Genomic DNA, 26,966 nt, shown 5'->3' with positions numbered 1-26,966 from the left:
CAACTGAAGAAAAGTTACTTCGAAGAACACGAATATTAGTGAATGAAAGGTTTAGAGAACTTGGTGATGATGATGGTTTTTTGTGCTTTATAGTTTTTGGTACTTTATTCATTTTAAAATTAGATTGAAGAACTTGACTCAAAGCAAAGATAGTACTCAGAACACTGTTTAATAGCACAAGCAATTACCTCATTACTATTAATAAACCCTAAGCCATAACAAATAGCTCTAAATGTGGCCTCTGCAATGCACACCCAAAGTACAAACAGGAACACCATCCATGCGCAACATGGCACTGTTAATACTTTGATATTTTTCAGCTGTTGATGGAATCAGCCTCTCTGAGGGCTACAACAGAGTTCAGGAAACCTGACTACCAGCCGGCCTCAGAACTATAAGACTATAAAATAATTTTAGAGCTGTATCCTCATTAGGAGATAATAGAATAAGTTGCCTAGTCATAAAAACAGAGACACAAGCAAACCCATGAGTCAAGAAGATCTAGCATTCAACATCCTAAACTGGAAACAATGTATTAAAAATACATCTGCGCCAGCCTAATAGATAAAGAAGGGGTGCGAGACTGATCAACAGATAGAATCTGTTTACCCCTTAAGTCTTTGCCTAGGAGGCTTTCCACAAGACAGTAGCCGGATGAATTTAACATCTGCCCAAAATGAGTATTTTTATCGAGACAACATCTCTAGCCTTTACTCAACCAAGGGCCCCAAGGCAGGGAGTGTTTTAAGTCGGAGTTGGCATCTCCTAACCTTTGCCTAAAAAGGCATACCCTACAAGGCAGCAGGACATGAAGCAGATTGTACTGGGTTACATGTTACCAGTAACAGGATAACCTGACCTGACATTAGATATATATATATGTGTATATATATATATATATATGTGTATATATATATATATGTGTATATTTATATATATATATATATATATATATATATATATATATATAAATTATGTTAGTGTATTCTACAAACAGAGTGCTCAATGTTCTAAAAGAACAGAACAATAATATATATATATATATATATATATATATATATATATATATATATATATATATATATATATATATATATATATATATATATATGTAATAAATATATATGTGTTTCAGGCTTTTAGTGGCAGTAAAAGTTCATATTGAATAAGGAAAACTCTAATATAAAACCCTTCTTTAATATGTTAAGGGTAGGAGAAGCGCTATTTAACAGGAATAAGGCAACTGCATAGCCTGTTGTTTAGTGTGCCAAGTGCTATCTGTTTAAGTCAAATTCTGTTTAATAAATTAAATAACATTAAAAGACATAAAAAACTCTTGTCACCCTTAATCAACGTTAAAAACTATTGTATAAGTGTGTAATATAAATGAATAGTCTAAAAGATTTTTAAATTTATCTTTTACATATATATAAGGTCTATGAAGTAATTTTTTATCTATTGAATCTTGTCTCTTGCAAAGTTTACCAGACCTACTTGCTTTTAAGACAAATTAGATTCATTTGATAAAGATAAAACTATCTTTGGATCTCAGTCACATTCATGACCTCAAAATATACATAAGTATCAATTCATCTATGTGTGTCGAAGTCAGGTTTTAATTTGTTTACATTTAGCATACTAACAAACAGCCTTATTTTTTTTATTGACTTTAATGCATTTACTTCTGAAAAATTCAATTTTGTTTCTAACGCACAAAAACTCAAAACTATTGCTTTTCACAAACTCTTTTCACAAAGCCAATAAAGTTGGCTGGTAACAAGTTATACCTAAATTATTATTCATAATTAATAAAGCAAACTAGAGAAAACTGTTAAAAGTTGAAATGCTGAAGAAAACTGTTGAAAAAATCTCCAAAACGTGTAAACATACCTTATATATAAACAATCCATATGAACTGTCAGGTATGACTGTTTTATCTTCTTGTAAAAGTTTTATAAATGAAAAACCAAACATTCGTTCTCCTTTCATTTTTCCTTAAATAAAAAATTATTTTTTTAAGATAATTTACCTTAAAGACTTTTTTTTTTTGTGTGTTTGTTAATCATAACATCCTTATAACATGTAGTGTAATGTAAATGATAAAAAGATATAAAAAGATATCAAAAAAAAACTTTTTTTGATATCCTTTTATACTATTCATATTGAATTGTTTTCATAAAAAGAACTAAAAATATTTTTCAAGTTGAACTGAGAAGCCTTACAAGTTTCAGTTTAATAAAAATCAAAATGCTCCTTGGAATCATTTTAAAGATATAAGAAAATACAATATATTTATCCATTATTATAAAATAATACCCATTTTGAAATTGTTATGAAAATGAATAAAAAATCTCTTTTATATTAATACTTTTTTATTTTCAGAGTTTTCTTTTTAGTGAATATGTATAAATAAATTAAAAAAAGTGACAAACCTGTAGCCTTGTTAGGATTGACACTATTTAAGTGAAGAGTTAACCAGAAAAAGAAAGAAAACAACTAACAGATTACATAAAGATTAAAAAATCAAAAACACAATAAGGGAGAAAATTTCAAAATGACTATGTCCTCAAAATTAAACTAAATTTTTCAGAGATTAAAGAAACAATTAAATGTTAAATTCAAAATCAAGAGATGAATCAGAGAAAAAGCTCATTGCAAATAATTTAGCTTAAAGAGAGAAAATAATATATAAAAATTATAACTTTGTTTGCAAAATAAATTATAATCATTTACTTAAAAAAAGGACTTAGTTTGCAAATAAAAATAATTAAAAATAAATTATTCAAATTGTTTTTTTTTCCAATATAATTTTAATGTTACCTTCGTTACGAGAACAATGGCTAAATGTAAACCTTAAATGAGCAATTTGGAACTGCTCACTTGGTAATGTTATCTAAAATTAATTTGGTAGAATTATTTTAAATCAAATAAAAAAACAACTTTTTAGAACTGTTAATTAAACATTTATGTAAATACCTAATTAGAAAAATATATATTTAAATTAATCTAAAATTTATAAAAAAATGCAAACATTTTTAAATAATTTTAATTTTCAAACCTTGATTGTTTCATTCCAATGAGGGGTATTTGCATGATATAATACAAATGAATGATACTCTGAAACTGCTTCACTGCCACACCCAATATACATACAATCCTTAAAAAGATATTCTATAAGCTCATTGCATAAAAAAAGCATTTATAAAACTACTTTAATATATTTCCATTTAAACCACTTAATAAAAAACTTTTTATAGAAATGTTACAAAATTATATCTGAGAGTCACCGTTAAAATCACTCTTATCTTACTGTGACATTTTAATGATATTAATGTAATATTTTATTAAAACAAATTCACTTTCAACAAGCAACCACTATTCTAGAAATTAGCAGAAAGCAAAAAAAATTCATAAAAGCAAAAAAACAATTAACAAATCAAAAAAATGTTAATTATTTGAGTCAAGAAAACATAACTAAAAAAAATAATAAATTAACTAGTATAAATAAAAATATAACATAATATAAAAAAATTTAATACAATAATACAATAAAAAAGATGTAAGAGGAAAAAAAAAGTTTAATAAAAATGTTTAGAGCATGATGAAATTACAGTAAAGAAACTTTGCTGAATAACAGGACAAGCAAGATTAGGTTTCAGTTGAGAGAGCGAGAGATAATAGCTTACTTGAACTATGCTACTTGAGCAGCAACCATAACTTGTAGAAATAAAAAAGAGATGCAATTTTACAACAATGGGACAGAATCTCAAACTTGGAAGCTAGAGTAGGCCAAACTAAAACAATTTACAATGTGCTTTTTTCTAAATGATGAAGGGAATCATTACAAGAACCAGCCTAAATGCAATAACAATATTCCATACAAAAACAGATAAAAGGAGAAAGAATTATAAGTAAGATAAAGAAAAGCAACCTTATCAGATGCTAGACTTCAAATAATTGTATATGGTTTACATAAGCAATCAGAAGTAAAAGATAACCTAAGAAGATATATAGTAGAAGACTCCGTAAAAGTTTGTTAATGTAGGAATAACAACAATAGGGCAATAATTATTATCAATAAACAACTGAGTTTATTTAGGGTTAAAATTTACTAGCCACCGCAAGCCCCAAGCTGTCACAACAGTGTTGTCAGTGCAAGCCTCAAGCTGTCACAATAAATCACATTCAAGATCTAAATAGTGAACAAGAATCATTAGCAAATTATCTAGAAAACAATAATCTAGAAGAATATTAATACAGATAAGAAATAGTACAGGAACAAAGATAGAACCTCCTGGTACCCCAAATGTTACCGGAAAGAAGAAGAGTTTTGTCCATCAAAGACAACTTTTAATACCGAAATTTATAATTCTGGTATTAAAGTTGTCTTTGAAGATTTTAAAAGTAATTTTTCATCAGTTAAATTTCTTTCAAAATTCATTATTCCTACTTTCTCCTTGTGAGACATTTTAATTTGGCTGCTTCTCTCCTTTAACATTGGAGGACCTAAGGATATACTTATGCATAGATTTACCTATTTATGGTGAAATCTATTGAATATGATATATGTAAATCACGGAATACAGTGAAACTTCACAATTCTTTTATGTGCTTTTATTTAGCCTCTCTTCATTTACTTACCTATCTTTTTGTTTTTAATTGTTTTCCTTCATCCTAAAACTGTACTCTTTTTAATTTTTAATTGGCTAAGCTCTTTCTCTTTATTCATTAGCCAGTATTGCTTCATTACTTTAATGTTCATCACATTGAATGGCTTGGCTCTAGTATTACTTACCCTGCTAGCACTAAAGCTCAAATTGTTTGTCTTTTTCAATCTCATACTAATATAGAACTCAGACAATTAGCAACTCAATTTCCAGACAATCCTATTTACTTACTTTTGCTCTATGACTTGTGCCTTGTCTCTGATGTATTTTGATATAGGAAATTTTCATTGGATGAATTTGACTTTCCAACCTTAAGACAGTTGTGTCAATTTTTTTTCTCACATTAAGCATTAACATTAGTTAATATTTTACATAATAGTTTTGTTTTATATGAGATTTTCATAAATTTTGTTTTGATCAATTTTTAATGATGATTAGTTTTTAACAAGAACACTACCATTTATGAAACATGTTTTGTTAATTTAAACTTAGTTGTAAACTCAACCAACAAACAATTACACACTTAACAATGATGATAGAACAAAGAACATGATAGAACAAAGAACATGATAGAACAAGCAAGAAGTTCCCAGTTCAATTCCCACCACAACCTTGGTAGTACAGCGCTCAATTTATTTCTCTGCTTTTGCCCTGTCCAAGGTTTGCGTTTCGGAGGTAAATAGTTGAGAGAGAAAAAAAAAGGTTGTAACCCCTTTAAAGAGAGGTTATAACCACAGTAAAGTAGCCTCATTGACGGTAGTGGCCATCTTGACTTTGGGGAGTTGATTAAAATTTAAAAAAAATTATTAAAATCAATTTATAAGTAAAACCTTTTCCTGTTTTTATTCGGTTTGTCTTTTCCATACAATAACTTTTTCAACTCCTTGTTTAGCAGAAATAATTATTGAGTGTATGTAAACATACATAGATCATTGCTACTAACATCATATTGAAAAAGAGATTAATATCAACATACATCAACATATATCAACAGACAAGTATCAACATACAAATTAGAGACATATCAACAGACAAATTAGGGTATGGACAGGCAATTTCTATCAGTGTAAAGGACCTTATAAGACAAAAATAATTCCTATTTAATAAAACAAAAAGAGCAATGATAAATGATTTGTCATTGTTTTTTTTTACTCAGATTGTATACTTTTAATAATTTTTAAAAAGTAATGATTAAAAGATTATATAACTTTGGGGTCTCCATAATGTTAGAGCTACTTATATTTTTGTTACATCAGTTCAAAGAGCTACTTGCACTTTTGTTACATCAGTTCAGAACATATTTTAAAGATTAAACATCTGATTAAAACTTGGTTTTCCAATGAAGTCACAAAACTGTTAAATATTGATTGATTTTGTAATTCAATCTGCAAATCAAGTTTAATAGTTGACTAAATGGGCAAGAGATTGTGAATAGCAAATTTTAAACCTTAGTTCCATTCAATATCTGAAACTAATTAATTGATAACTTAACTAGAGCAGAGTTTGTAAAATAACCAAAAGGAAAAACTAGCGCAGAACATTGTATCTATATAAATATGTATAATCAAAAGTTAATATCGTATAAATAAACTTTAATATTGTATATATATATATATAAATATCGTATATATAAAATAAAAGTTAATATCGTATAAATAAACTATCGTATAAATATCATATCGTATAAATATCGTATAAATATCGTATCATATAAGTATCGTATAAATAACTATCGTATATATATATATAATATCGTATATATAAAATAAAAGTTGATATCGTATAAATAAACTAATAAAGTGATTTAATTATAGCCATTAAAAAGATGCTTTAAAATTAGATTTCAAATCTGCATAAAACTTTGAGGGTTGTGATTTTTGTTTCAAATAAAACTTTCAATGTCACTTACTTTTATGAAGAATCACCTAGCAACAATAATAATAACCAATAATTACAACATTCGAAAAAATATAACTATTTCATACATTGAAGACTTGTCCTGTTTCAGAAACTACACACATGGCAACTTCGATATTTTTTCCAGATGACTTCGAACCTTAAAATGATATTTAGGATTATAAAAACACTTTTACTATTAACTTAAATATAAAAGTTAAAAAAAATTATATTTTACCTTTATCAAAGTCTGCTTTAAATAATGTGACAAAGAAATCATTTCGTACATAACCTGTAAGTAATTTATGAAATTCATTGAAAAACTCATTTAGATAACTTTTTCATTTTCAAAAAAAAAATTTTGTGAGTAAAATAGTAATGGGTCATTCCATGCCAAATGGACCAAAATTTTAGGATTTCAACATGGACCACCTCAGATTTTGATGAAACTTGGTGGGTTGGTTTATATTAATAAGAAAAGCAACTCCTTAAAACTTCAGCATAAAATCCTTTGTGGTTCATAAGATATGATAATTTGAAATTTATGATTTTTTTAAATATAAATCTTTAGTAGTGAAAACATATTTTGTTGATACTTTGAAGCTCTACAAAAAAACATTCTAGTTTTTTTTATTGTATACAACTCTAGACTTACTTTAATAAAACTTTGATATTGAATTTTTCGAATGTCACATTTTATCCATAATGGCTACCAAATAAACCTAAAAAATCGCTTGCAATATAAAAAGTTGATTTTTTGATGAGTCAATATAGAAAATCTGCTATTTAAGAAGTGAAAAGACATATTTTTTTAGTTTCAATAAATGGTAGGCTTCCAAATTTTAAGAAATTTACTGATAAGATACAATTCAGTAAAAAATTATGGACCTCTAAAAATAAGGAAAATGTGCCTCCACTTTAAACTATCATTAACCTAGAATCAACACTGTTTTTAATAAGATTTTTTTTTTAACTGATTTAATAGACTTTATTACAGTGATTTCAGAAAAAAAATAGTGGTTACTCATGGGAAAGTTACAAAATCAAAACAGAAATTTGCTCAAAATGCATTAAAGGGATCCCAAACCTCTGAAACATGTTGTGTTCAAATTAAAGAGAATGATAAAAAAAAAATGTCTGGGCTAACTTATTTTGCATACCAAAAAAATTAACTTTTTTTTTTTTATTTGTCGTAGGCCAAATATTCTTTATAATATACTCCGCAATTTTTAGACTTGATAATTTATTTAAGCATGTTTTATTCCTATGAGTTTTAGTACATGAGGCCATTAACTTTTTTGTCAGTTTACAAAATTGATTTTTTAAATAAACAAAAAAACCAATGATGTTATGTACTAAAACTCTTAGAAATAAAACGTGCTTAAATAAATTATCAAGTAATTTGTGACATATATTATGAAGACTATTTGGACTACAACAAAACAGAGAAGGCAAGCTTCGACTAAAAAAAAAGTTAGTTTTTCTTGTTATGCATTTATTCTTTTGTTTTAATCAAAATAAGTCAACCCAAACATTTTTTTTCACCATTTTATTTAATTTGAACACAACTGTCTTGGAGGTTTGGGATCCATTTAAAAACAATAAAAATAGAGTTATATTTTTACTTTAGTTTGTATCATTACACAAAGTATGTATAAATTTAAAAGTATTTTATAATCAGTACTAGAAATAAGTATTTGAGTTAAGTCTTTAAAAATAAAATAAGTGTTTGAAATAGGTTATTGAGTATATTTTTTTATCTTTATTTTATATATAAAATGTAACATTTCTTATTTATTTGTTGTGGCAAAACTTATGGATACCTTGGTTTTAAAACTTGTATTTAATCAAATATTTTTCGATAGTAATTTAAAATAAACGGCAAGTGCATCTTTAGATCTAACTCAATGTTGCATTGGAAAAGCATTAAATAAAGATTGTCATGAAGTAAAATTTACCAAACTCAAGAAAATTGGTTTTGAAAAAATGGTTTTGAGGAATTAACAGAAAAAGATCAAGAACTTGTGCACTTATTAGATTTTTTTTTTTTGGTTTTTTTTTTTTAAATATCTTCGCTTCCAACAAGGCTGCAAGCAGCCACTAATTAAAGTTGGAAGTTACTGAAAGAAAAAAGATGAAGATTGTAGAGCAAGATAACAATTGACGAACGACTTAAAAGATTGCAAATTATATGAATCAGGAAAGCAAGATGAAGGAAGCGAATTCCAAAGAGCTGATGTTCGATGAGAAAAACTAGACGAATAAGCGTTTTTGGAGCACTTAGGAACAGTCACAGAAATAGGATGAGACTTAGTTTAATGACGAGTAACACAAGAAAGAATTTTAGTAGATGGCACAAGAGACACTAGCTCTTTAGAGCAGTGCCCATTATAGTATTTGTAGAAAAGAGAAAGAGAAGCAACATTACGGCGATGTGATAATGGTTAGAGGTTGGCTGCAAGAGCAGGTCCAACTATGTTTACAATGCGCTTTTGCACCTTGTCTAAATGAGAAAGGGCATCATTAGAAGAACCGCCCCAGATATGGCAACAGTATTCCATACAAGGTCAGACTGAGATTTATAGAGATAGAGAATAGAATCCGAAGTAAGAAAGTGACAAGCTTGATAAAGAGATGCAACCTTAGCAGATGCTAATATTGCAACTGATTTGATATATGGTTTCCAAGAAAGATTGGAAGTAAGAGTTAATCTTAGAAGATGAAGTGTAGATGACTCATCGAGTACATCACCGTTCATAAATATAGGAAGATCTAAATTATTGCGATAACAATTGGCTGAAAAAAATTGAATTTTATCTGAATTAAAGTTCACCAGCCACTGTGAGCCCCATGCAGTAGCAGAAGTGAGATCCTTTTCAAGCTCAAATGCCCCCTCCAAGCAATCAGAGGGTGTTGGCTTCTTATCACGACAAGAATAAATGGTAGTATCATCAGCAAACAATGCCACCTTAGATGTGAGAGTATCTGGAAGATCGTTAATGTAAATTAAAAAGAGTATAGGGCCAAGGATAGAACCTTGAGGAACCCCTAAAGTTACAGAATAAGAAGAAGAGTGCTGTTCATCGAGGACAACTTTTATACTACAATTAACTACTTTTATACTACAAAAGTGCTTTTGTAGTATAAAAGTAACAACTTTTATACTACAAAAGTAGTTGTCCCGGCTTGTGGCCGGGACAACTACTTTTGTTGTCCCGGCCACAAGCTGTAGAAGAGTCTAAGCAGGAAATCACTTTAGATACAGAAGCTGGAGTGATATGAATGTCAGGCAATAGATCAACCTGTTTGATAGCTACATCAGGTAGAACGTAGCTAGTGGAATCAAGAGATGATATTGATGAAAAGTTTTTAGCAAACAATTCAGCTTTGTCTTTAGGTGAGGTGACAAAGTTTGAGCCATACAAGAGAGGTGGAATTAAAGATTTGCCCTTATTATTAATACTATTAAAGATTCTCCAGAAGTCACAAGAGCCTAATTTTTGAGATGAGATACAAGATTTCATGACCTCAGAATAGTGGGCTTTGGCGTTAGACAAAACCTTTTTACAATTGTTTCTAGCAGTAATAAACAGACGTCTGTTTTCTGGAGAATTGTTTTGCTGGTAGATATGGATTTAACGGTTTCAATTGGCAATCGCAGCAGCACAGTGTGAGGAAAACCATGGAGGAGAGTGAGGCTTGACCTGGAATCGTTGAGAGGGAAAAAAAGATTTAATGACAGCCTGAATCCACGAAGTTATGTAAGAAGCACATTTGTCGACAGGAAGACGAAAGATTTCTACCCAAGGGCCATCACAAAGAAAATCACGGAAAGAATCCCAGTCAGCTTTACTGTAGTTGTAAGAGGTTCGACAATAGGATGATTCAGGTGATGAAGAAGAATGAGATATAAGTTTTAGAGAGATCAAACTTTGATCAGAAGCACCTAAGGGTGAATGTGGCGAAACTGAGCACTGACTAGGATCAGAAACAAGACATAAGTCAAGTAGAGAATGTAAATGATTCGGGTTGTCTGGAAAGTGAGTTGGAAAGTTGACTATTTGAGTTAGGGATTGTGAAAGGCAAAAGTTGTGGGCTTCAAAGCCTGCAGAGTCACTGACACTAGAGCCAAGCCATTCAGAGTGGTGAGCATTTAAGTCACCAACAACAACTATATTAGCTGATGGATAAAGAGAGAAGGCTTCATCAATATGATCAGAAATAACATCAAAGAGTGCAGTCTTGAGATGAAGGAGAGCGATATAGAACAAAGAGAAAGGCAGTAGAGTGAAGTGGTGCTAAACGAAAGTACATGTAAAAATAGTCTGTGGATTCAATAACGATCAACACTAAGATCGCAAGATGAGACAGCTGAACTCAAATTAGTCTCACAAAGAGCAAGTAGGTCTGGTGAAATTTGCAAGAGATAAGACTCAACAGAAGAAAAGTTACTTCGAAGAACACGAATATTAGTGAATGAAAGGTTTAGAGAACTTGGTGATGATGATGGTTTTTTGTGCTTTATAGTTTTTGGTACTTTATTCATTTTAAAATTAGATTGAAGAACTTGACTCAAAGCATAGATAGTACTCAGAACACTGTTTAATACCCCAAGCAATTGCCTCATTACTACTAATAAACCCTAAGCCATAACAAAGGACTCCAAATTTGGCCTCCGCAATGCACACCAAAAGTACAAACAGGGACACCATCCATGCGCAACATGGCACTGTTAATACTTTGATATTTTTCAGCTGTTGATGGAATCAGCCTCTCTGAGAGCTACCACAAAGTTCGGGAAACCTGACTACCAGCCGGCCTCAGAACCATAAAACTTAGTTTTAGAGCTGTACCCTCATTAGGAGATAATAGAATGAGTTGCCTAGTCATAAAAACAGAGACACAAGCAAAACCTATGCATTGAATCAAGAAGATCCAGCATTCAACAACCTAAACTGGAAACAATGTATTAAAAATACATCTGCGCCAGCCTAATAGATGAAGAAGGGGTGCAAGGCTGGTCAACAGATAGAATCTGTTTACCCCTTCAGTCTTTGCCGAGGAGGCCTTCTACAAGACAGTAGCATGGTGCATTTAACATCTGCCCAAGATGAATATTTTTATCGAGACACCATCTCTAGCCTCTACTCAACCAAGAGCCCCGAGCCAGGGGGTGTTTTAAATTGGAGTTAGCATCTCCTAGCCTTTGCCTAAAATGGCGTATCCTACAAGGCAGCAGGACATGAAGCAGATTGTACTGGGTTATATGTTACCAGTAGCAGGATAACCTGATCTGACTGACTTTATTAACTATTTATTGAACTTTATTAACTAGTTATTGAACTAATTATTGAACTAATTAACTAATTATTAACTAATTAACAAATTAACGAATTAATTAACTAATTTACTAATTAACGAATCAATTAACTAATTAAGTTAATTAATAAATTAATTAACTAAATAATTAGTTAATTAACTAATTAATTAACTAATTAACGAATTAACGAATTTAACTAATTATTGAACTAATTATTGAACTTTATTAACTAAATCATATTCTTGTGATGTAAACTAAATCATATTTAAACTATTTGTAATCACCATGAAAAGGTCTACTTAGATAGATTTCAGACTTTGTATAACAGAAGCTTTTTTTGAAATCCATTTAATAAACACAAAGTTAAATTAAAAAGTATTTAAAAATAAATCAACTTATTCAATGTTTTACTATTTTATAATTTGTGCTAGTAATGGCATTGGGGGCTGTGTCAAAATATTAGCTAGTGTTAAATATGTTAGTGATTGTAAACTGGCTAGGGCCAGTTTACAATCACTAACAGATCCTATTAATTTACCTGAGAAAATGTATTGGTGAAGAAAAAATATCAAAGGAATATACTTTCATCTTTAAAAGTTCAATCAACAACTGGTAGATGCTATGAATTATCAGCTCAAAAAAATATATATTACATTTGTACAATAGCTTAAATAGGATAATTTAATAGCAACATAGCGAAATTATTATAAATTTGATTTATTTGTTTTTAACTTATATAGTTATTTAGCAAAAAAGATTCAAAGTTTATATTGATTGTTTATTACATAATAATGTTTTTGATTACATAATCAACTTGTGCATTGTGTTGAAAAGTCATATAACTCTTATAAGTTGTAATCTTAATTTAAACATGTTGATCAAATAAGTCAAATTAATGGGGAGGGGTGGAACAGTAAATGGATTGGAAAAAATGTTACAAAATTTATAGTCATGGTATTAAATATTAGGTAAATTATACTAAAAACCTTTCTTTTTAATTATACCTAGCTACTTATAAGTTTTATATGCAGCCTTTTTATTGTCTAATATTAAAAACTAAAATGTTACAGGATTCATATGTGTATGTTTAGTGGTGTGTTTGGCCATTAAGGCACTTCATACATTGCACATAAAACCAGACACATCATGTAAGGAGAAGTGTTCAATGTTGTATAAAGTGTTATAACTGCAAACGATTTTTTAGGTTTATTAGGCAGCCAATATAGAATAAATGTGACATTCAAAAATTCAATGTCAAAGTTTTATTAAAGCAAGTCTAGAGTTGTATACAATAAAAAACTAGAAGGTTTTCTGAAATTTTTTCGAAAATATAGAGCTTCAATAAACAAAACATGTTTTCATAACGAAAGTTTTTATTTTTGGAAAAATCATAAATTTCAAATTACTATATCTCATGAACCATAAAAGATTTTATGCTGAAATTTTAATGAGTTGCTTTTCTCATTGATATAAACCAACCCACCAAGTTTATCAAAATCTGAGGGGTCCATGTTGGATGTTGGTCTAGTCGGCATGGAATGACTCTAATGAAGTTTTATATTTGGTGATTTTCTATAATTTAACATGTAACCTTTAATAAGTGATATATTTATTATAAAAAATGACTTTAAAATGGAACTTAAAGACAGTTATATGAAAGATGTTTCAGTTAAATAAAGAAAAAATTTTAAACAATAAAAAAATAATAACTTGACATTATGAAAAATTATTTATTAAAAATATATATATAAATATATGTATTTTAACACTTTGTATTTTTTAATCAATTTTTCTTTTATAAAAATTAAGCTTTTGATACCCTGTTTTGCCAAAAAAAAATATATATATAATGACTGTTAAAGGATGAAAATCACTTATATCAAATACATAAATATCTTATTTAATTTTATTTAGTACTATATATACATATATATATATATATATATATATATATATATATATATATATATATATAATATATATATACATATATATATACACATATATATATGCATTTATATATACATATGTATATATATATATATCTATATATATATATATATATATATATATATATATATATATATATATATATATATATATATATATATTTAATATATATATATGGAGAGAGGGAGGGAGGGAGAGAGGGAGGGAGAGAGCATGGTCATCAAAGAAGGCCAAAGAGAAACTGAGTAAAATTTGGTCAGAGACAAGAAAAAATTCAAGGAGCAAAAGTAAAGTCTATATTATATTAGTAATTTAATTATATTTTAAGCTTTTATCACAGTATTCACTATCACCAAGCAATTCACAGAGTAATCACCGAGCAATTACAAAGCAATCACAGAGCTGTGGCAGCCTAATCACAGAGCAACGACAGAGTAATTACCAAGCAATCACTGAGTTTTTAATGAGCGCGTTTTTTGATACCTAGCTTACTAATAATACTTTTATAGCAAAAAGGGGAGCTAAAAAATTAAAACTCTTATATAAACTAATTATCCTGTATAATACCTTGTCTTTTAATCATTCAATTAACTCACCCTGCTTTTTAACAACTTAATCAATTCTATTTAGTCCTGTAACTTCAGGGGTTCCTCAATGTTCTATCCTTGGCCCTATACTCTTTTTAATTTACATTAATGATCTTCCAGATATTATTACATCTAAGGTGGCATTGTTCGCTAATGATGCTACCATTTACTCTTGTCTAGATAAGAAGCCAACACTTTCTTCAACATTGCTTAGAGGGGGCATCTGCTACAGCATAGGGCTCTTAGTGGCTGGTGAACATTAACTCAGATAAAACCCAATTTTTTTCAGCTAGCCATTATCACAATAATCTAGATCTTCCTATATTTATGAATGGTAATGTACTCAACTAGTCATCTGCCCTTCATCTCCTAGGATTAACTCTTATCTCTGATCTTTCAAGGATACCATATATCAAACCAATCACAAAATTAGTATCTGCTAACATTACATCTCTTTATCGCGCTCGCCACTTTCTTATTACAGATTCTATTCTTTATCTCTATAAATCTTAAATCTGTCCTTGTATGGAATACTGTTTTCATATCTGGGTTGGATCTTCAAATGATGCCCTTTCTCTTTTAGACAAGGTCCAAAAACGCATTGTAACATAGTTGGACTTGCTTTTGCAGCTAACCTCCAACCATAATCACATTGTCGTAATGTTGTTTCTCTTTCTCTTTTCTATAAATACTATAATGAGCACTGCTCTAAAGAGATAGCATCTCTTGTGCCATCTACTAAAATTCATTCTCGTGTTATTCGTCAATCAGTTAAGTCTCATCCTTTTACTGTGACTGTTCCTAAGTGCTCCAAAAATACTTATTTGTCTAGTTTTTTTCCTCAAACATCAGTTCTTTGGAATTGGCTTCCTTCATCTTGCTTTTCTAATCAACATAATTTACAATCTAAACTTCATCTTTTCTCTTCCAGTAATTTCCAATTCTAGTGGTTGCTTGCAGCCTTGTTGGAAATGAAGTTGTTGAAAAAAAAAATTCATTTGTGTTTTTACCATTCAGACTTTTGCTATTTTAGATCAAATTTATTTTAGATTTTAGATAGCTATTTTTGATCAAATTTATGAAATTAAAGACTTTTTGCCAGTTTCATACTATATTGAATAATCTATAAAGCGACTCATGTCAAACATAAAACAATACAAAATAAAATACAAACCTGGAAGAATAACATCAGGAAATCCTAACCTTGGGACCAAGATGGAACCAACCTTTTCATTTATCTAAATATTTTAAATCACTTATCATTTTGAAATTTTCTAAATCACATCATGGAAAATATAACTTTATTAATCACATCATCAGAAATATAGTTTTCTAAAACACATTTAAAACAGTTTTTTTAACTTCTAATATTTCATAACTACCTAACTTTTGTGCACAATAGCTCCAGGGTCAAGCTAATTTTTCAAAATTAACCTGGCACTAGAGTTATTAAAAGTATTAGGTTTTAATTAAAAAAATCAGAATCAACTCTAAATTAAATAAAAAGCATAATTAAATCTATTTTTAATTAAATGGACCTTAATACTTTATAATCGATATCTTAATACAATGTGATCTCAAAGCAACACAATTTGTTTTATGGTTTCTTTGGTTTATTATAACATACTATTCATCTATTTGTAGCATTATCTTTGTATGCAGTAGCTGGTATAATACTCAAGTAATGGTAACTGTAAGTTGATAAGGGTTTCTTTCTAGCGTTGGGCATCCTTCACTTTGCTCCAAAGAGGACTTCACTTCTACTCCATATTTTAAAGCAATTTGCTCTATCAACAATAAGTCAAAAATTTACTAAATAACTGAAAACTTTTTTATATCATTTTTTAACACGGTAACAATCTCTTGAGTACAATCATTTGATCTGAACAACTGAAATAATTATTACATCTTCATTATCTTCATCAGAAGAGATCTTTGTAATATTTGTCACTACCATTCAAATCTGGGATTTCACTTTCAAACATAAAATCAACTCAAGTTGAAAATCTTAAAAAATCTTCTGTTAGGTTCAGTTTAATATTACTAGGCTATTTTTTTAAAACATGCCATTTTAAAACAGTGCTTATTAAAATTTAAACTAAATTAGTTATGTTAACAGAAAAATATCCATTACGAGCTTAAAAATTTGGTATAACAACTAGATAATATGATTGGTTGCATGCTACAAAACTTGGTATTGTAAATATCACACTGCTTTAAACAAATATTTGTGAAATCTTCGTTGTTTTTTTGAAAGTTTTGCCTTACATATATATATATGTCATTAATGGTTAGGGGGTTAAGCACATCATCCAAAACTTGATTTTTAAATCACCCAAAACATAACTTTCTTACTCTTATCACCCAAAATATAATTTTATGAACCATGTCACCCAAAATTTGAGAATTATCTTTTTTATTTGATTTTTAATATTATTGGATATTGCAAGAAACAAATAGGAGTATAAACCAAAAAAAAAAAATTCTTTTTTTTTTCAACAAAAAGTAAAACTTTATTTTTTTTTAATTTCAAAACTTCCTTTTTTTTTCAATAAAAATAAAACCTTGTTTAAATCAAATGGGCAATAATTGCTTATTGTTGATCAATGAAATATATTATTCCATAATTGAATATTGTGATCAATAATCAATGATCAATGATCAGTAACCTTTACCAAGGCTAAGTAGTCAAAGTTAATATTTTATTTTTCAATAGTTATTACTCAGATTGTAATTCATTACGATTAGTTCTAAAAAAGTAATGATTGAAATATAACTTTGGGGTCTCAATTATGAAAAAACTTTTTATAATTATATGAGACATCAATTCAGGGCACATTTTAAAAATTAAATATCATCTAATTAAAACTTGGTTTTCCAATAGTCACAAAATTGTTAAATGTTGATTAATTTGGTGATTCAATAAGACAATCTAAGATTATAGTCAGACAATGTATGATTGTTAAAAAGTGCAAACTTTAACGACTACAAAAAACCACTTTGGATTTTGTTTGGATGCTTGTTTGGATGTTTGTTTGGATGTTTGGATGGATGTTTGTTTGGATGGATGTTTGGATGGATGTTTGTTTGGATGTTTGTTTGGATGTTTGGATGGATGTTTGTTTGGATGGATGTTTGTTTGGATGTTTGGATGGATGTTTGTTTGGATGTTTGTTTGGATGTTTGTTTGAATGTTTGTTTGGATGTTTGTTTGAATGTTTGGATGAATGTTTGTTTGGATGTTTGTTTGGATGGACCTTAAAAAATATAAAAAAACCAGAAAAACAAAAAAATTATTAACCTTTTCTACGTTACAAAATATTTTCTTCAACCCAATAAAAATACCTAAAAAATTATAGACATAGTATTAAATAAAACTAATTATACTTTAACTTGATTTTAATTTTTAAAAGCTTCTCTTTGATATTTTTTTAATAATATAGCCAGTCCAGAAAGACTTAACAGTCTGTTTACAGAGCACCAACAAAGGGCATTTTCCTACATTACCAATGTTACTAGAGTTACTAATATGGCCATAATATTACCCATGGCTAGTAAGTGACTTAGGTCCAGGCCCTGGCTAAATATGGAGCTTTTTATACAATTAATTTTTACAAAATTTTTACTACTTTTTACAAAATTATAAGATTTAAGAGAGGTTGATAGCTGTGGCTGGTTAAAAATTATAATACATTATATATCATAAATTTACACATGTATTTACTATTTATTGAATACTGGTATATAATATGGATATATATGTATACAAACATATATGTTTGCTGTTTATTTACATGCTGGCATACAATATCCTTACATATTTATACAAACTTATTTTTAAACATATTTTTAGGAGACTTAAACAATTAAACTGTCTGAAGTTGCATAATTACTATCAATATCACAATATCCTTACAATATCTTACAATACTTATTTATACAAACTTTAGTTGTATAAATATGTAGGGAGAGTTGTCAAACAAAACACTTAAGGAATAAATATTTTTAACCATGATTATCTACTCTACAGCCATTTTTCAAAACACCTTAAGATGCTTTCAAAATATTTCAACAAAAACACTTTTTGATATATATTTTAAATTTTACAGTTTTAAGAGATTTGTAATTCAAACAATTGATAATTAATTTTGAAAAGTATCAGAAAAAAAATTCATAGCCTTTTATGAAACAATAACAAAAAAATTTACTTAAATTTTTCCCAATAAAATGCTATAATAACTTAGCCATAGATCCGAACCCTTAAAAATATACATTTTTAAAAAATGTATTAATGTTAGATTTTTTCTGAGATTTTTTATACATTTTTTCTGTATAAAAAATTTTTTTTTTATTTATTTTTTTCTTTAACATCTTCGCTTCCAACAAGGCAGCAAGCAGCCACAAATAAAAGTTGGAAGTTACTGAAAGAAAAAAGATGAAGATTGTAGAGCAAGATAACATTGACGAACGACTTAAAAGATTGCAAATTATATGAATCAGGAAAGCAAGATATAGGAAGCGAATTCCAAAGAGCTGATGTTCGATGAGAAAAACTAGACGAATAAGCGTTTTTGGAGCACTAAGGAACAGTCACAGAAAAAGGATGAGACTTAATTGAATGAAGAGTAACACGAGAATGAATTTTAGTAGATGGCACAAGAGACACTAGCTCTTTAGAGCAGTGCCCATTATAGTATTTGTAGAAAAGAGAAAGAGAAGCAACATTACGACGATGTGATAATGGTTAGAGGTTGGCTGCAAGAACAGGTCCAACTATGTTTACAATGCGTTTTTGCACCTTGTCTAAATGAGAAAGGGCATCATTAGAAGAACCGTCCCAGATATGGCAACAGTATTCCATACAAGGTCGGACTGAGATTTATAGAGATAGAGAATAGAATCCGAAGTAAGAAAGTGACAAGCTTGATAAAGAGATGCAACCTTAGCAGATGCTAATATTGCAACTGATTTGATATATGGTTTCCAAGAAAGATTGGAAGTAAGAGTTAATCTTAGAAGATGAAGTGTAGATGACTCATCGAGTACATCACCGTTCATAAATATAGGAAGATCTAAATTATTGCAATAACGATTGGCTGGAAAAAATTGAGTTTTATCTGAATTAAAGTTCACCAGCCACTGTAAAACCCATGTTGTAGCAGAAGTGAGATCCTTTTCAAGCTCAAATGCCCCCTCCAAGCAATCAGAGATTGTTGGCTTCTTATCACGACAAGAATAAATGGTAGTATCATAAGCAAACAATGCCACCTTAGATGTGAGAATATCTGGAAGATCGTTAATGTAAATTAAAAAGAGTATAGGGCCAAGGATAGAACCTTGAGGAACCCCTAAAGTTACAGAATAAGAAGAAGAGTGCTGTTCATCGAGGACAACTTTTATACTACAATTGGAAAGGAAGGATTCAATAATCTTAAAGATGTTACCAGATACACCATAAGAAGAAAGCTTATGGAGAAGACCAGCATGCCAAACTTTATCAACAGCTTTTGAAATGTCAAGAGCAATGGCCTTAACCTCTCCACCTTTATCTAATGCACAATAAAACCTGTCAGTTATTACTGTTAGCAAATCAGCTGTAGAACAAGAAGATTGAAGTCCATATTGATGGTCAGAAAGTAAGTTATTAGATTCAAGATGAGAAATTAAGTGTTTGTTAATTAGAGATTCAAATGATATATTATAGGAAGATTATGATAGGAAGAAGACTAATGGGATGGCAGTTAGACGAATCAGATCGCTCCCCAGAACTTTTGAAGATAGGGATAACAGATGCCGCTTTCCAGCAGGCTGGAAAACAAGACTCTGATAAGCGCTTGTTGAATAGTTTTGAGAGTATAGACGACAGCTCTGGATAAAACTTCTGCAAGACAATAACAGGTATGTTGTCCGGGCCACAAGCTGTAGAAGAGTCTAAGCAGGAAATCACTTTAGATACAGAAGCTGGAGTGATACGAATGTCAGGCAATAGATCAACCTGTTTGATAGCTACATCAGGTAGAACGTAGCTAGTGGAATCAAGAGATGATATTGATGAAAAGTTTTTAGCAAACAATTCAGCTTTGTCTTTAGGTGAGGTGACAAAGTTTGAGCCATACAAGAGAGGTGGAATTAAAGATTTGCCCTTATTATTAATACTATTAAAGATTCTCCAGAAGTCACAAGAGCCTAATTTTTGAGATGAGATACAAGATTTCATGACCTCAGAATAGTGGGCTTTGGCGTTAGACAAAACCTTTTTACAATTGTTTCTAGCAGTAATAAACAGACGTCTGTTTTCTGGAGAATTGTTTTGCTGGTAGATATGGATTTAACGGTTTCAATTGGCAATCGCAGCAGCACAGTGTGAGAAAAACCATGGAGAAGAGTGAGGCTTGACCTGGAATCGTCGAGAGGGAACAAAAGATTTCATTCCAGCCTGAATCCACGAAGTTATGTAAGAAGCACATTTGTCGACAGGAAGACGAAAGATTTCTACCCAAGGGCCATCACAAAGAAAATCACGGAAAGAGTCCCAGTTAGCTTTAAGGTAGTTGTAAGAGGTTCGACAATAGGATGATTCAGGTGATGAAGAATAATGAGATATAAGTTTTAGAGAGATCAAACTGTGATCAGAAGCACCTAAGGGTGAATGTGGAGAAACTGAGCACTGACTAGGATCAGAAACAAGACATAAGTCAAGTAGAGAATGTAAATGATTCGGGTTGTCTGGAAAGTGAGTTGGAAAGTTGACTATTTGAGTTAGGGATTGTGAAAGGCAAAAGTTGTGGGCTTTAAAGCCTGCAGAATCACTGACACTAAAGCCAAGCATTACAGAGTGGTGAGCATTTAAGTCACCAACATTATATTAGCTAATAGATAAAGAGAGAGGGCTTGGTCAATATGATCAGAAATAACATCAAAAAGAGTGCAGCCTTGAGATGAAGGAGGGTGATATAGAACAAAGAGAAAGGCAATAGAGTGAAGTGGTGCTAAACGAAAGTACATGAAAGAATATTCTGTGGATTCAAACCTAGTTTCACGACAAATGAGTGAACTCTTACGAATGTAAATGCCCAGGCCAAGCATGTGACTAATGAAGTCTTTACTTTAATTAAAGGAAGATAACCATCAACACTAAGATCACAAGATGAGACAGCCGAACTCAAATTAGTCTCACAAAGAGCAAGTAGGTCTGGTGAACTTTGCAAGAGATAAGACTCAACAGAAGAAAAGTTACTTCGAAGAACATGAATATTAGTGAATGAAAGGTTTAGAGAACTTGGTGATGATGATGGTTTTTTGTGCTTTATAGTTTTTGGTACTTTATTCATTTTTAAATTAGATTGAAGAACTTGACTCAAAGCATAGATAGTACTCAGAACACTGTTTAATACCCCAAGCAATTGCCTCATTACTACTAATAAACCCTAAGCCATAACAAAGGACTCCAAATGTGGCCTCCGCAACGCACATCAAAAGTACAAACAGGGACACCGTTCATGCGCAACATGGCACTGTTGATACTTTGATATTTTTCAGCTATTGATGGAATCAGCCTCTCTGAGAGCTACCACAGAGATCGGGAAACCTGACTACCAGCCGGCCTCAGAACCATAAAACTGAGTTTTAGAGCTGTACCCTCATTAGGAGATAATAGAATGAGTTGCCTAGTCATAAAAACAGAGACACAAGCAAAACCCATGCATTGAGTCAAGAAGATCCAGCATTCAACATCCTAAACTGGAAACAATGTATTAAAAATATATCTGCGTCAGCCTAATAGATTAAAAAGGGGTGCGAGGCTGGTCAACAAATAGAATCTGTTTACCCCTTAAGTCTTTGCCTAGGAGGCCTTCTACAAGACAGTAGCCGGGTGCATTTAACATCTGCCCAAGATGAGTATTTTTATCGAGACACCATCTCTAGCCTTTACTCAACCAAGAGCTTTAAGGCAGGGGGTGTTTTAAGTCGGAGTTGGCATCTCCTAGCCTTTGCCTAAAAAGGCGTATCCTACAAGGCAGCAGGACATGAAGCAGATTGTACTGGGTTACATGTTACCAGTGGCAGGATAACCTGATCTGACAAGTGATTTTAAAATTTCCAATTATAAAAATAAAAGAATAGTTATTTTATATCAATTATTTTATGTCAATTACACAAATACATTTTTTAAAATACCACACAACATCTGGAGCAATTATTTCACAACAAACTCTAGATGATTTGCGGTCTTTTTTTTTTAATTTTTCATAAAAAACATTGTGATGATTTTTTACATGATGGATATCATCATGTAATAAATCATCATAAAAAAAACGTAAAAATCATCACATAAAATATTTACTGTCTGTCATTTTCTACAAATATTCATATACTCAAAATCTTTATCAAAGATAATTAAAATGTTAAAAAATATAAGTAAAAGAAATTTATTTAAAATGGACCAAATTCATTAGAAATACAATAATTTAAGTGATGAAAATTTAGTAAATGAAAGTAATAAGGAATTCGCAGTGTTAAAGTTTTAGAACCATTAAAAAACCGTTAAAGAACCATGTAAATAATTAACTACTTCACAAAAATCTAGAAAAGCAAAAAGACAAATTAGGATTCTGAAATTAACTATTTAGTATGCTAAAAATTTCAACACTAATGGTATAAAAAATACAAATAATAAAAAGATTAGTCGAGCTTTTGAACAGTTCAACAAAAAAAGATAGACAACAGCTAAAAATAGAATTTTTAAAGAAGTCGAACATATAATAAGCTATTCACCCATTGAAGTCGAACATATAATAAGCTATTCACCCATCAAAGTCGAACATATAATAAGCTATTCACCCATCACAATACAAATGTAAGAGTTGCTTCAATCAACTATATCTTCCTTCAGATTGGAATGTTAAGAAAATGTAAGTGGATTTCAACAAGTATAAAAATGCTGTTTGCTCTGAAACAATGTACAGAAAAACTATAAAAAATTAAATATTTCGATAGCAAATCAAATAAAAAAATGTTACATCAATTCTTTACACATTGTGGGGAAAAAAAATCATTTCAAATTAACTTTAATTTTATACTGTATTGATTGCATGACATTGAATAATCACATAAAAAAGTTTAAACATGCCAAATATAAATACAGACTTGATACTGATTGAACTGTTAATACACAAGAATCAATAGTGACAATAGATATGGAAAAAATAATTATGCTATCAAGAATGGAAAATCTACAAAAAACACAATTTTGTCAACAATTAACTATATACAACAAAACATTAATACCTATTGGAAAAAAGAAAAAAAGTGTTGTTACAATTGTTTGACATCAAGAGATTGCTGGGTGCAAAGAAGAGCTGATTTCTTTCCGCTCAAAACAAGAGTTGGAGTTTAGTGATGTTTCTGTTATATTTGATTAATGGCAACGAAATTGCAACAACAAAATTGAATTGAAATATTTAGAAAGACATTTATGAGTTATGACTCATTCCACCATTTGATAGAAAAGCAACTGAAACCAAGTCACCTGTACGATTTCAATGATTTTTATTCAAAGAGTGGAAGTAGTGAAATGAAATACAAAAATTAAAGTTATACAGGTATGTTTGAATTTGGTTTAAAGTTGTAATAAGTCTTTAAAACTGCAGCTGCAAATAAGTGAGCTATTATTATTATTACAAACACTTTTGTGTTAAAAGTACTAAATAACTCAGTATATACTGAGCTAAAAAAATTTTCTCAATCATATATGAAAAACATCACCAAAATGGAGCTCAAATGTGGTTCTTATAACATGTTTTATTATTGGGAATGTTATTGAAGCATTAGTTTTATCCAAAAAGCAAAAAGAAAATATGCAACTTTATGATTTACTATGAGAGATTTGAAAGCTGGGATTGATCCAATCCAAAAAAGGCATTATGATTTTTGTTTTGTTTTTTGCTTTCTTTTAAATAGTTAATTAAAATTGTTTTATAGATGAGAAACCAAGTAAGATTCAACATTGTGTTTTTGTTTTTATTACCAAATAATATCTTTGTTATTAGGATTGCAGGTTTTTGTTGATTTTTACTTGAACACTATTATTTATTTTTTTGTAGATATGTTTACCACTTTGTAGATATGTTTACCACTTTAGACTAATAATATTTTGATATATATTTATTTAATTTCTTTTCTTTTTTTTGATGGTCGATATTAGGCTCAAATAAGTTATTAGAAGAAATACTATCAACTTAAAAATAATTGATAATTTATTGAAATGATTAGAACTAGGGAAGCTGAAATTAATTGTCATCAAAATATCAGAAATGCTGCTTGGTAAGAAGAAATTAATTTATACCTAAATTAGTACATCATGGTTAGTCAAGTTAAAAGTAATTATCACATAAGTAAAAGAGATAGCCTAGATGAAATTAATCATCCTCAAAGTGTACGAAATGTTGCTTGACAATAAGAATATATTGTATAGCAAGAAGTGATACTATTCTAGATTATAATTATTTAGGAGAAATGAGCCAGATCTGTCAGCATTGCTGTGCTTAAAAATTTCTTGATGAAACATATTTTTTATGTTGCCATAATAGAAAGGTAGTTTTGCTTCCATTTTCACTATTTCTGAAAGATTTACAGGAATTTATATCATAATTCCAATAACAATTTTTGAAAATATATTAGAATTTAATATGCCTGTCTTTATTTTGCTTTATTTACTAATAATGTCGTTTAACCTATAAATCATAGGTTGCCATGTTTTAAAATATTTGGTCAAGTTTTTCATTGTGTAGGTAATCTTAGGCCAGATCAAAATATTCCCCCAACATTATCAACTGTATATTTCTGACCCACCTGCAGCAGCAAATTTTAGAAAGCAATAACATCGCAACCAACTTTGCTTACATAATTTAATGTTTCATTTGCAAACTATAGTTAGTGAAGTTGCAGTTGTATTCATTGGAGTGCTACACCTGCTTCCAGGGAAGTTATTTACCAAAAAGGTCATTTAGAAGATTTATTGAGAATGTCAGCTAACTTAGATCCTACGGTTTATTCACTTTTTTTTTCCAAGAGATGGCATAATTGGTGCACAATCCTGAACATGCAACATTAGTTAGAAATTGTGTATCTCAGTTTTACAATAAATTTTAAGTTAAAATATAGTCTTTGATTAGAAAAGATCACAATTTGTATGATTCTTTCATGTTTATTTATTATTCAGTTGTAACAATAGTAATATTATTGGTAATATGTTTAATGATAATAGTGAAATTGAAATGGATAATACTAGGCTCGAAGTTATTAGTGTAAATGGTAATAGGCAAAACAAAAATAGTTGTTGTCAAATAAAAGAGATAGATCTAGGTAGGAAAAACTAATCATTGTTGAAATGTAAGGAATGCTGCTCAGCGAGCAGATAACTTACTTACAAGAATTCAGTGTCAAGCAGTGTTAATGTCTGTTAATTTGATTTTACTTTAGACACTTGAGAACGAAGCAAAGTATGAATTTTCTATTTATAGTAATATTATTTATATATTTATAGCAATATACTGAATGATTTATAGTATATATATGTTTATAGTAATATTTAGATTAATAATAGTTTATAACAACAAATTTACAAACAAACAGGTAATAACATAAATGATTTTAAATTTTTTTATAATTTTAAACATGATTGTTCTTTTTTTTTTTTAGTTGCCTTTGTCATCACTTGATTAGTTTGCTTACTGTTGAAACATGGTTTTAATTTTGTAAATTTAATATGGTGTTAAGTTTACTCTATTAATCATTAGTCAACAGTCAGAGAGAAGCCGGAACTTAATTAAGAAATGCTGGGAATTTATCTTTTAATCAAAACAAAAATAATTTTGTTTACTGGTAACATAATAAAACCAGTTACTATTATCTTTTGAGTGTTTTTTTACTTTTTTAACATTCTGCTTTGAAAACACTTTCTTTCACTCCCTCTTTCTCTTAGATGAGAAATATAAATAAATAAAAAGTTAATAAAACTTATTACATATTTCTTAATTCCACAATTGATAATGACCATTTGTAAGAAATATCTTACAAGTTGCTTGCTATTTTCTGATATAATTGTTTAAATTAATAACTATAATTGTCCCTTGATTGTTCAAATATTGTAACAAATAAAATCTTTTTAAAACAAGTATTTTAGTTAATAAAATGTCTTACTAAGTTGTAGTGTTATTACGTTGTATTGTCTATCATTTTTATAATATTTTCTTTTTTAATTATTCTGGAGACACAGTAATGTGTGCTTACAAATATCTTATGCTATGCGCTATTGTGTTTTGTGTTGATAGAACTAGGCTGTTATAGCTATTTTTTTGTTCTTTATATTTTCAGTAATATTACTATCCTAATATACTAACAATAAAATGCTAATAATACTTTTGTAATTAAAAACTGTAGTTTTTTTTTCATTTCTTTTTTTAGGTATTTGCAGGCATTACTTGACTTTCCTTTACTGGTACCTGCTGTGTTGTGACAGATTGTAAAAAGAACTTAACTGATGTT

The 26,966-nt window shown here is 29.4% G+C and overlaps 1 protein-coding gene across 4 annotated transcripts in view; it reads right to left on the bottom strand.

Moving 5' to 3' along the window:
* LOC101241167 (dedicator of cytokinesis protein 3) overlaps nt 1-26,966 on the bottom strand; it is a 179,575-nt gene that overhangs the window by 70,431 nt on the left and 82,178 nt on the right. For all 4 annotated transcript variants that reach the window (XM_065811340.1, XM_065811339.1, XM_065811341.1 and 1 more), the window contains 7 exons: nt 17,722-17,765; nt 15,595-15,658; nt 6,802-6,855; nt 6,653-6,723; nt 3,059-3,157; nt 2,821-2,893; nt 1,891-1,994 (listed from right to left, as the gene is read on the bottom strand). In XM_065811340.1, the coding sequence (XP_065667412.1) occupies nt 1,891-1,994; nt 2,821-2,893; nt 3,059-3,157; nt 6,653-6,723; nt 6,802-6,855; nt 15,595-15,658; nt 17,722-17,765 (509 nt within the window). The remainder of the gene's footprint in view (nt 1-1,890; nt 1,995-2,820; nt 2,894-3,058; nt 3,158-6,652; nt 6,724-6,801; nt 6,856-15,594; nt 15,659-17,721; nt 17,766-26,966) is intronic.

Source organism: Hydra vulgaris, chromosome 12 (genome assembly GCF_038396675.1).
Source record: "Hydra vulgaris chromosome 12, alternate assembly HydraT2T_AEP".
Classification (NCBI taxonomy): domain Eukaryota; kingdom Metazoa; phylum Cnidaria; class Hydrozoa; order Anthoathecata; family Hydridae; genus Hydra; species Hydra vulgaris.
The sequence above is the reverse complement of the archived record's forward strand: the minus strand, read 5'-3'. Positions and strand labels throughout refer to the sequence as shown.